This window comes from Penaeus chinensis, chromosome 27 (assembly GCF_019202785.1).
Source record: "Penaeus chinensis breed Huanghai No. 1 chromosome 27, ASM1920278v2, whole genome shotgun sequence".
NCBI classification, from domain to species: Eukaryota; Metazoa; Arthropoda; class Malacostraca; order Decapoda; family Penaeidae; genus Penaeus; species Penaeus chinensis.
In genome coordinates, this window is record NC_061845.1 from 8,789,490 (window position 1) to 8,801,989 (window position 12,500).

General features: G+C 37.9%; 2 protein-coding genes across 2 annotated transcripts in view; one reads left to right on the forward strand and one right to left on the reverse strand.

The window, feature by feature from the left end:
- Positions 1–9,840, forward strand: part of LOC125039465 (hemocyanin F chain-like) — a 12,272-nt gene extending 2,432 nt beyond the window's left edge. The window contains exons 3-14 of the mRNA XM_047633425.1: positions 1–35; positions 1,433–1,546; positions 2,711–2,913; positions 4,088–4,238; positions 4,747–4,848; positions 5,021–5,203; positions 5,766–5,894; positions 6,377–6,559; positions 7,654–7,792; positions 8,044–8,151; positions 8,462–8,586; positions 8,740–9,840. The exon at positions 1–35 is cut by the window's left edge and continues 72 nt beyond it. Of these exons, the coding sequence (XP_047489381.1) occupies positions 1–35; positions 1,433–1,546; positions 2,711–2,913; positions 4,088–4,238; positions 4,747–4,848; positions 5,021–5,203; positions 5,766–5,894; positions 6,377–6,559; positions 7,654–7,792; positions 8,044–8,151; positions 8,462–8,586; positions 8,740–8,964 (1,697 nt within the window). The 3' untranslated portion in view covers positions 8,965–9,840. The remainder of the gene's footprint in view (positions 36–1,432; positions 1,547–2,710; positions 2,914–4,087; positions 4,239–4,746; positions 4,849–5,020; positions 5,204–5,765; positions 5,895–6,376; positions 6,560–7,653; positions 7,793–8,043; positions 8,152–8,461; positions 8,587–8,739) is intronic.
- Positions 9,841–10,812: 972 nt separating this feature from the next.
- The window catches only part of LOC125039470, a 2,657-nt gene continuing 969 nt past the window's right edge, over positions 10,813–12,500 (reverse strand). Inside the window, exons 2-4 of the mRNA XM_047633432.1 lie at positions 12,496–12,500; positions 11,655–11,756; positions 10,813–11,378 (exon numbers count right to left, since the gene is read on the reverse strand). The exon at positions 12,496–12,500 is cut by the window's right edge and continues 197 nt beyond it. Coding sequence (XP_047489388.1) covers positions 11,239–11,378; positions 11,655–11,756; positions 12,496–12,500 — 247 coding nt within the window. The 3' untranslated portion in view covers positions 10,813–11,238. The remainder of the gene's footprint in view (positions 11,379–11,654; positions 11,757–12,495) is intronic.

The following is a 12,500-nucleotide window of genomic DNA, read 5'->3' on the forward strand; positions in this document are numbered from 1 at the left end:
TCTATGCAATTTCTTTCGTCATCCTGAGAAAGAAGGTGGGTTTAAATCTTGTTTTTTTTCTTTCTTTCTTTCTTTCTTCTTCTTCCTACTGTTCTTTTCTTCTTACTATATATTTTTTTCTTCTTCTTTCTCTTCTTCGTTTTCTTCCTCTTTTCCCCTTATATGTATGTGAATAGGATAGGTTTCTGTCTATCAATGTTTTATCCCCTTTAGACAACACACCGTCTTCGTCACTTAAGAGAAGGAACAGGCTATATTCTGTTTATTTTCCCTTTTTTCCATTATCTCTCACATCTACGGAAACAAAATAGGTTTCCACCCTATTTCTTTCTCTTTGTATTTCATTGTCATGTCTTATTTCTTTGAGTTTTGTTTTTCATGTCATTATATATTCTTTTTCATCCTTTTCGTCCATGCCATTTCCTTCACTATCCTAAGAGTTAAAATAGATGGCCATTAATTCTTCTTTTTCTTTTTCTTCTCTATCTGTCCATATGTCTTTTGTCGTCTTGTGAAAAAAAAAGGCTTTCGTTCATCCTTTTTTTCATTATTTGCATATCCTTTTACGTAAATTACATCCTTTTCTTACATTTCCTTTTTTTTGTTTTTGTTTTTTGTGTTTTGTCTTTTCAACTTACGCCGTTAAACTACGTGCTAAATTTGCTTTCAAAAGATCGCCATTTGTCTTTCGGATTTTCACAGCTTTTTCTTTCTTTTTTTATTTTAAGTGTCTTTCATACCATCAGGGCCGGATTATCCTATAGGCTAGTATAGGCTGCAGCCTAGGGCCCCTCAAGCTTGAGGGCCCCAAGCTTGAGGGGCCCTGCTAAAAGATTTTCAAATATAATTTTTTTTTTTAATGAGTATATTATTCTAATATTTTCCATTGCTGAATAATTCATTTAACTTAAAATAAAATTTCAACTTTACAAAAGGAGGCCCAGGAGTCTGAAAACCCAATTTAAAAAAAAGTGGCCCCTGTTTGTGGCCCCTTATTTGAGATAAAAGGCTCCTGTTTAAGGCCCTTTATTTGAGATAAGGGGCCCCGGTTTGAAGCCGTTTATTTGAGATCAGGGGCCCCAGTTTGACGCCCTAGCTGTAAATCATGGGGCCCCAGTCCCATAAGTTTACTTCAAGCTATGTAAGTGTCGCTATAATATATCACGAGTAAAAAATATTCAAGTGCAGCCGAGTTAGAGGGTGGCTCCGTCTGAGGGGGCCCCATAATTGAATTAGCCTAGGGGCCCCAAAAGGTCATAATCCGGCCCTGCATACCATTGCTTTACACCAACAGCTCAATGCCCAGGCGCCGTTTTTCTTATAAATTCGATAAACCTCACTTAGTATATGCTCCTTATTTTGTCATTTTGTCCTTTGACATTGCCTGAGTAATCCTATTGTACAACAACCTCCTCTCGATCGCCTTCGTCAGGAGCTCAGATCTGTTCGCCTGCCGACCATGGTGGAGGTCTTTCCCTCCCGCTTCGTTCCCCAGGAGGCGCTGGCGAAGGCACAGCTGCAGATAAACAGAATGGATCCAAATCAGGTATATACAGGGTGTTACTAGTACTTTTTAGCGGTACCATTGTCACTGCTATTGTTGTTACTGCTATTGTTAATACTGTTACCTGGATTACCATTTATGGACTGCTTCTACTACTGCTTGAAGGGATGGTAATGATAGTATTTGGTGAAAAATGGTAGTAAATATGATAGATATAGATTATATGGATAACCATAATATGATAATATTTATAAGAACAACGAAAGTAATAATAGCAGTAATAAGTATATTAAAGACGTAAATGTAACAATCATGAACTCAGTAATAGCAATATATGGGATGGTGATGATAACAATAACGATTGATAATGATGATGATGGAAATAATATCCAAAATGATTATCGCTATCATGTCATTAATAATAATAATAGCGCAAATGGTACCAAGAGTAAGGACAAAGAAAATATCAATGATAATTATATAATTATATAATGGAAATGATAATGATAATAATTATATATAATATAATTCTGCTTATATTTGAATCGTTCAACTGTCCGTAAATTACACTTACGCCATTTCATTTCACTGTAAATTGGGGATTTTACGCCTGAAAAGGTTTTTCTATGTGACTGCGGGATTTAATTCGCTTCATTTTGATGTCAAATGGGGTGATAATTGACAGCATAGATATTAGAGAAACACATACATCATATATTAGTATTATCATTATTATTTTCATTTTCATTACCACGATTATTATTATTATCATGATTATGATTTTGATTATTATTGCTGTTGTTATTATTATTATTATATTTTTTTTATAATAACTACTACTACTACTAATAATAATGCTTTTATTATCAGTATTGTTATTATTATTATTATCATTACCATTATCATTATTATTATTATCATTATTATCACGGTAACAACAATGATGATAGTAATAGAACAACAAAAACAACAACAATAATAATAATGATTATAATAATAATAGTAATAATAATAAAAATAATAATCATAACAATAGTAATGATAATGATAATAATAGTAATAATAAGGATAATAATTACAGCAATGATAAAGATAACAGTTGTGACAATAATAATGATAATTGTGATGATAATACTAATGATACTAATAAGAATAATAACAACAATAACTATAATGACACTCATAACAAAATTACAACCTTCCCAGACTGAACCTGTGATCATAGAACACGGACTGGAGTTCTCTGGCACTCATCTCAAGCCAGAACACAGACTCTCTTACTGGCGAGAGGACTATGGCATCAACGTCCACCACTGGCACTGGCACTTGATCTACCCGCCTGGCATGGGTTTTGACCGTGACAGGAAAGGGGAATTGTTTTACTATATGCACCAGCAAGTGATCGCCAGGTAAGAGAATCATTTGAAAATCCTTTTGCGAGAATCTAGGTAAGGCGGAACGAGTTACTGGAATTCGTTTCTCTTCTTTTCTTTTCTTTTCTTATTTCTTTGCGTTAGTTTTGGGTTTAATTTTTTCATGCGATCTGCGAGGCTCTTCGTTTTTTACTAGATTATTTTTTTGGTATGATCTTGAGTTTTCTTTTGATTTTTGAGATGGAGAGAATACAATTTTCACATTCGCTTATGCGAATACGAATCTCAATTATTCCAGTCCAATTCATTTTATAATATGATAACAACAATAAAACAACAACAACAACGAAACAACAATAATAACAATAATGCTAATAATAATGATAATAATACTAATAATAATGATAATAATAATAATAATAATAATAATAATAATAATAATAATAATAATAATAATAATAAGGGTAATAATAATGATAACAATAATAATAATAATAATAATGATAATGATATTTATTTCAGCCAAAAAGCCATACATATAGTTCAAGTACCAGAATTACATGATTTCTGAATAGACTAATATAACTGAATTGTATAAGCATTTGGTTTATATTTCCTTTATTCAATCAATTTTGAACAAATTGCAAGAGTTCGGCAACAGGATGTAGAATAGCTATATTGAAATCTATCCAATTTCCTGTGTGTGTGCTTATGCTTCCGGCTCAAGACACGACTGAGAAGTGAGAGATGACCGTAACAGGGTTGCTTCTTCGTTTAATTGGTCTTCCCTCAACTTATATTTTTTTCTTTATTCTAATGAGTTCGGGGATATATTCGCACAGATAAAAAAATAAAAAATAAAAAAAAATAAACTCGGTCCATCTCTAATCTGTATTGTTGTTTGTTTTGTATTTGAATTTTACGATCCATGATATTTCTTCAACCAGAAGGTACTGTGCAAGTTTTGTTTCCTTTTCGTTTTGTGTTCAGCCACGAAATTCCGTAGTCTACAGCAGTTCACGATCTCTATTTCCGACCTGCGTTTAGCCATAAGATTTCGCATCTTGCAATATCCCAACTTTGTGTTCAACCAATGGTATTTCTCCCACTTCTTATCACACTAGCTAACATTTCCTTATGGCAATGGTAAGTCCCCATGATTATTACTGCTCCTTCAAATCCACCTAGTAATTTCGACGCCCACTGACAGATACGACATAGAGCGTCTCTGTCTGGGTCTCCCGAGGGTGGAGAAGCTAGACAACTGGCGCATTCCCATCAAGGACGGTTACTTCCCCAAACTGACTATCAGCAACTCCGGCAGGCAATGGGGGTCGCGCCAGGACAACACACTGCCAAAGGTAGAGAGTATATGGCGCTCTTGGATAACACGCTGACAAAGGTAGAGAGTATAGGGCCCTCTTGGATAACACGCTGACAAAGGTAGAGAGTATAGGATCCCCAGGATAACACAGAGATACAGAGTATAGGGCCCTCTTGGATAACAGAGTATGGTGCCCCTTAACATAACATACTACCCAGATAAGGGTCCCTTATACAACACGCCTAAAGGTAGATAATATGGGGCCCCAAGAATATGGTACAACCACTGATAATGAAAATGACATTGATGACAATAAACACAACAATTATAATTTTATCAACAACAATAATGATCATAACATTATAACGTAAACTATGATAATAACAGTATTAAATATAGCATCAAAAACACCATCAAAAACGTAAAATATAATAATAACGGTATTAAATATAGCATCAAAAACACCAAGAGTAATAACTTAAATAACAATTTCTACTCAGTTGTCTCACTTTCATACTCAACCCCCCCCCCCCCCTCCCCGGCAGGACCTCCGGCGCAGAGAACTCGGAGAATTTGTCGACATCACTGACATGGAAATATGGCGATCTCGACTCCTGGATGCCATACATCAGGGCTTCATGATTGATGTGTGTTTCATCGCTTTTTTTCTTTCTCTTTTGACTAACACAGTAATACATGTCAACAGAATTCCATAATAAAACAATAACACACAAAAAAAAAAAAACATACTCATAATAAAATGATACAAAAAAATTGGAGTAGAAATAAAAAAATAAATAGTAAACAATACCACGGCAGTGCAACGGCGACAAAGTTCCTCTTCGCGACGACGTCACTTCTGGCAAAAGAGGAATCGAAATCTTGTCCGAAGCTCTTGAGGCCGACGCCGAACTCAGCGTCAACTTCCCTTATTACGGCGACCTGCACAACAGAGGCCACGACATCCTGGCCTTCTCGCACGACCCTGACAACGCTCACAAGGTACTCATAAGGGGAAGGGGGAGGGGGGAGAGAAAGAGAGAGATGGGGGGGGAGGGGAGGGGGGAGGGGGGAGGGGAGAGGGGAGAGGAGAGGGAAAGAGAGTGGCAGTGGGAGCGGGAAGGAGAGACAGAGAGAGAGAGAGAGAGAGAGGGGGGGGGGGGAAGGGAAGGGAAGGGAAGGGAAGGGAAGGGAAGGGAAGGGAAGAGGAGGGAAGGGAAAGGAAGGGAAGGGAGAGAAAAGGGGAGTGGGAGTGGGGGGGGAGACAGAGGGAGAGGTCGAAAGAGAGGTAAAGGGAGTGAAAGTCGGAGCCGGGAGGACAGAGGGAGGGGGAAGGTGGGGAGATGGAGAGAGGTACGAAAAGGAGAGAGAGAGAGAGAGAGAGAGAGAGAGAGAGAGAGAGAGAGAGAGAGAGAGAGAGAGAGAGAGAGAGAGAGAGAGAGAGCATAGACAAAGTAAAAGTGGATAAAATAATAGAACTTGAACCAAACACATGACATAAAGGACTCGAAACATAAGGTGTAACAATCACCCTGACACTTTCATTCCTCTCTCTTTATCGCAGGAGGAGATGGGTGTCGTCGGGGACTTGGGGACGTCCCTGAGAGACCCTGTGTTCTTCCTCCTGCACAAGCTCGTGGATGACTTGTTCCAGGAGTACAAGGTTACCCAGCCACCGTACACAGAAGCGGAGGTAAGTCACATCAAACACCAGTTACTTCTTTTAAATCCTTGTTAAGGATTATTGCCAATGGATAGTTACACTTATTAATCCTTCTTATCATTATATTGTGCTTGTTGGTATTTTTATCCTAAGCTAGTGTTCCATATTATCCTATGCTTGTTACCTCTACTACCAAAATAACGGTGTTTCTTCATACCAGATAATCACTCCACATCACCCGTTTAAAATTCCCCTCCTCCAAACGCACTTACCGATTGAACAACACCGCTGAAGAGAAATACAAACACCGCCCACAAATGAACACGTACTTCCACTGCCATTCTAAAAAAAAAAAAAAAAAAAAAAAAAAAAAAACACTTTCAAATCCCCCTCCTCCTCCTTCGATGCCCCACAGCTGTTCCTGCCCGGCGTGAGGATCGAGTCCTCAGCATTTTTCTGAAAAAAAAAAAAAAAACACTTTCAAATCCCCCTCCTCCTTCGATGCCCCACAGCTGTTCCTGCCCGGCGTGAGGATCGAGCGGGCTGGGGTGGTGCGGGGTAATGAGGCCGACGTCCTCCTCACCGGCTGGAACACGAGGGAGTTCGAAGCCAGCCGCGGCATCGACTTTAACGGCAAACCCGTGATTCTGCGCCTCACGCATCTCGACCACAAGCCCTTCGAGTACCATGTGCAGGTCGGTGGTCATTTTTTTTTTTTTTTTTTTTTTTTTTTTTTTTTTTTTTTTATTATTAGTATTATTATTTTTTTTTTTATTCTCCTCTTTCCTCCTTTGTTTTTTTCTCATTCTCTTTCTTCTTATTATTCTCCTCCTATTTATTATTATTATTATTATTATTATTATTATTGCTATTATTGTTCTATCATCATCATCATCATTGTTATTATTATTATTGTTATTATTATTATTATTATTATTATTATTATTATTATTATTATTATCGTTATTACTGTTATTATTATTACTATTAGAATTGTTACTAGTAGGACCTTTCTCCTTTTCTTTTTTTTTTCTTCTTTTGCTTCCTTTTTTCTGTTTTTTTCTCCTCCTCCACTTCCTCCTCCATCATCTTCTTCTTCCTCTTCTTCTTCTTCTTCTTCTACTTCTCCTGTTTCTGTTTCTTCTTCTTCCTTTTCTTCTTTTCTTCTTTTTCCTTATCTTCTCCTTTTCCTTTTCGTCTTCGTATTCTTTCCCTTTTTCATCTCCTTCACCCTCCTCTTCCTCTCCTTCTTCGTATTCTTCATCTGCTACCTATTTCTTCTTCATCTTTTTTTCATCTTCTTTTCTTCATCTATCTTTGTTTTCTTCTTCTCCTTCTTCTTTTTCATCTTCTGTATTCATCTTCCTTCGTTTTCTTCTTCTTCTTCTGTTTCTTCTTCTCTCCCTTCCCTTTCTTCCTTTTCTTTTTTTTTTCTATCTTTGTCCTTCTGTTCGTTTCCTTCGTGTATATTCTTCTTCCTCATTATCTGTTTTTTTTCTTCTTTTTCTATGCACTAGAATTATTGCAATTGTGAATTACAGGCCTAAGGCTATTTCTTTCTTCTTTTCCTTTCTAAATTTAGACTATTTCATCTGCGGTTCTTAAGTCGGTTTTCGGACAGTAGCACTTACATGTAGAACGGTTACTAAACGAAGATACTGGCCTTTACTAATATTAAGAAATAGGATCAGATACACAGCATTACCATTACAATGATGATGACCTGACTGATAAATCCAGAAAGTTTCGAAACTCCCAAAACGAAACGTAAATCCTCATTGTCCTTCAGATAAACAACGATCTCCGAGAGCCGAAGGAAGTGACTGTGAGGATATTTTTGGCTCCGAAGTTCAATGGTCAAGAGGAAGAGATGGGATTCATGGAACAGCGGATCCTCTGGTCTGAAATGGACAAGTTCACTGTTAACTGTGAGTTTTGACATTGGTCAGGTCCTTTTATTTTTGTTTTGTTTTTAATTCAGTTCTAATGTTTATCTTTTTGTTTGTGTGTTAATCTCTATCTTTTATTCTCGTTTGTTTTCTTCCTTTCTCTCTTTCTTTCTTTTCGTTATTTCTTTGAGGTAATTTTATTTCATATTATTATTATCTATTTACTTTATTATTATCATATTATCTCTAGAATCTAGAAGCGCTAATCTTACTTTACTCGGAACCGGCAGTAAAACCCGGCAAGAACCACGTCGTCAGGTCGTCCAAGGAGTCGTCGATCACCAACCTCGAGGAACTGACCTTCAAAGACCTGGAGAACTCTGGGCCCGGAAACACGAGTACGTTCGAGGAGAGAGAGGGGGAGAGGAAGAGGGAGGGATGGAGAGAGAGAGGGGGATGGACAGAGAGAGGGATGGAGAGAGAGAAGGAAAGAAAGAGAGAGAGAGAGAGAGAGAGAAAGTCGGAGAGTGAAGGGAGAGAGAGAGAGAGAGAGAGAGAGAGTCGGAGAGTGAAGAGAGAGAGAGAGAGAGAGAGGGGAAGAGAGAAAGAGAGGGAGAGAGAGGGGAATAGGAAGAGGGAGGGAGGGAGGAGAGAAAATGAGACATACAAACTATGGTAAGCCGAGTCCTCAGCATTTTTCTTCCTCAGGCGAACAGGTAGCATTTAACTTCTGCGGGTGTGGATGGCCCCAGCATATGCTTCTCCCCCGCGGCCGTCCAGAGGGAATGGCCTTCCAGCTCTTCTTCATGCTCACCGACTACGCCCAGGACAAAGTACGTGACTGACTTTTAAAATATAGTCATAGACATCTAAAGTCCTTCATCCTCATACACAAATATCCTTCAAGTGTAACGAACTCACACTCATAATGCACATTTCGAAATGCATTTGAAATGTATATAATCCTTGCTTATTTCACTACTCAGGTGTCGAACCCGGGGGGCGTGAGACGGTGTGCCAACGGTGTGTCCTTCTGCGGGATGCAGGACGCCAAATACCCCGACGCCCGACCGATGGGCTTCCCGTTCGACCGCAGCCCCGCCCCCTTGCTCCAAGGGCTCCCCGTCAACACGACTGCCGACTACGCCCGCCTCGGCAACGCTTTCATACACGACATCACGATTAGGTTCCTGGGCGAGAAATTGAACTGATATGCGCATCACGTGACGCTGTGGTTCATATCTGTCCATGTTTTTTGTTTCTTTTTTTATGTTAAGTGTCACTTTCAATCTACACACACACTGTTTTAATTCCCGGACCGAGAAAATAGTAGGAAAAAATGTATGCCAGCCTTCGAGCTTCCCTGCCTTCAAGGTATAGATGACCGTGAACTCTCTTCAGCCAGTGCATGTGACCTTACCACAGTGCATAACCAAGAATAATGGTATCTCGCAGGGAATAGCAATGCATTCGACAAAGTTAACTCTGGATTAAATTTTTACCATGGGATTACATTGAGAGATTGAACACAGGACTACACTGAACGGAGCTAACACAGGAACATAGAACTACACAGGACAGATTTATCATAGGATTACATTAGGTAGATTTATCACAGAAACATATAGCTATATTGGACAGATTTAACACAGGAGCATAGGACTACATGGGGCAGATTTAACATAGAACACAAAACTACAATGGACAAATTTAACACTGGAACATAGGGCTTTATTTTCAGTGAGGCGCTTCTCTAATCTGTAAAAGCTGAGCCCAACAACAGAAGCGGATGTGAGTCCAGGAAAATGTTGCACAGTATTGCAACTCTTGCATATGATTCTTCCTTATTTCCACCTCTCCACGTGCATTTTCCCTGGATCATTTCCTTGGATGGAAACAATAAACCAGCTTGTTTATAATATTAATTATCTGTTTTGTCTTATAATCTATGTTTTATGAAGTGTAACTGTATAAAGATGGCCTTGCATTTATTCATCATACATTATACCACCCTGCGGCAATGAGAATCTGCGCAGAGGAACAGGTTTGTCTCTTGAATGTATATGTTAAATATATTTGTGCTGCTCTGTCTTTGTTCGTCTATCCTGGAGTGAAAGATTTATCTATCTTTATATGTGTGTGTAAATACATATATAAGTATGTGTATGTATGTGTATATATGTGTGTGTGTGTGTGTAGTGTGTACATATGTCTATATATATATGTTTGTGTGTGTATGTGTGTGCAGGTAGATAGAGAGAAGATAGACAAACAAATACACACACACACAAACGTGTGTACATAAATACATACATTGTGCGTGTTTATATATTTATAATATCATCATCAGCCAGTTATATTCCACTGCAGGAAGTACGCCTCTTGAAATATTTTCCTTTATATTCTGTATTGAGTTCTTCGTATGTCTATGTATGTGTGTGTGCGCGTGCGTGTGTGTGTGTGTGTGTGTGTGTGTGTGTGTGTGTGTGTGTGTGTGTGTGTAATAGTCACATACCAAATCTGATACTCGAAAACTTCAGTCGGAATCTAGAAACCTGATTATCTTCCCAATACGCCTCTTCTGAACGACAAATGAAGCACAAAGTATTAGTGTGTATGATAGATATTTGTATTGGATATAAATAGATAAATTAACTAATAATTGACTAAATGCATATATACATCTATGTGTATATATATACATATATGTACGTATGCACATATAAATAAATATATACATACATATGTATATGGTTATATACATAACCATATGTAGGGGGTTTATGCATATATTTGTATATATACATATATATATATATATATATATGTGTGTGTGTGTGTGTGTGTGTGTGTGTGTGTGTGTGTGTGTTGTACACACACACATATATGTATGTTTGTATGTATATATGTAGATATATATATATATATATATATATGCATATACATGCATGTGAATGCAATGAAGTAGGGAACCTGGATAATATGTTGGTTCTTTTATTCTACTATTAACGCCAGGTTCTGAGATACCGCGTTTCATTATGGTAATGTAAGTAGGTAAGTCTTTTTGACTGAAAATTTATTATCTTGGAAAGCATTGATACATACCAATACAATGCACTATAACTTGTTATAAGGAAACTGCAACAGCGCAAGTTATGCAATACACCAATATTTCTCGAGTTAATCCAGAAAGTTGCAGACATCAAGACTAACACTTGAATTGGCTTAACAAAGTTTCTCAGTTTGAATATGGATACAAATCATAATTCTATAATAAGGACAACTGATATGAACATACAATGACAAAGCTCGATCAGTTTCCATGTTGGAAAATAGACAGGAGGGGGAGGGGGCAATGCAAAGAAAATGGATACAAGAAAAAAAACAAACTTTATGAAAACCAAACAACCGAACACAAAGTAATGCAAACAAAAGGCTACTTTTCTTTGCATTACAAAAGGCTTCCACGGAGATTCATCTTCGTTCTAGTTGCAGTTGCTGTAGTCGGACTCAGGGGTGTTCTCCAGGTCGTTTGGGTGGGTTGATGTGTGGCAACGGACGCGGGCTTGTTTCACCCACGGAGACAAACGCAGCCAAGCCAAACGGCAGTCGCAATAGTATGGCTCTGGGGGAAGAAAAGCGAGTATAAAGAACAGAACCAGACATTAGCTATGCGAAGAGACGATTACTCACATCAGAGCAAAATGTATTAACTAGTACTTGAAAGTCAGTGGAAAGTTAGGTTTCCCTAACACCCAATATGTTTCTCTTTGAGAATTAATTAGTTCTTTAGATTAACTGAAAGGCAGTGATTGACCTGAACTAGAAAACAGATATTCAAAGTCAAGATAATTGTGTATGCTCATTCGTGCAATGTGTGTTTATGTCCCTCTGTTTTTACCAGGTATATCCAAGATGCCTCCGCCTGTGAGCACGCCGATGTACACTTCCTTGGTGATCGTCTCGGATTCAATGATTCTGAGGCGAGATCCCGTTGGGAAACCTACGAGACAGATGGAAGAACTGAGTGCAAACCAAACACTGATACATACTATATATGTGTGTATAATTAAATATACATTTATATATATAACATCTATATACATATGAACACAGAAAAAAAACAACAGAAACAGCTGCAATATGAACTGAAAATAAACAAAACGCATTAGACGAACATATGTATATACTCCTCATCGAATATTCTTATTTTCTATATATATTTACAAATAATCTAAGCCATAAAGCATACAGTCAACACGACTGTTTTACAAAGGAAAATGAGGCGAGAAAATAAGGATCCTTAGAAGGGGGCGTGTCACGGGCGGCAATCCAAGTCGTGCGCCGTTAAGTCAGTCCAGACTTCCTTTCTTGGGTATATACATAGAAAAGAGGGATGATTCACACTGCCCCCATGAGCAAGTGCTATGGTGGAGCACTGTGAATCTAATCTCCCTTTATATAGGTTTATACCTAAAAAAAAAAAAAAACTGGGCTGGCTTAACGGAGCACGGTTTGGATTATCCTGTGACATACAACTTTTTAAGGATCGTTATTTTCTCGCTTCATTTTCCACTGTAAAATCATCTTGCTGACTGAATGCTTTATGAAGTTTAGTTTATTTGTAAATGCATATGGCATATGAGAAAGGGGTATTTTATTTGAATTCACTTTTCTTAAACCTAAGCAACCGACCACAGAAGTTCCTTATGTGTCAGCCAATATAAAACATACAACCTTACCTTGG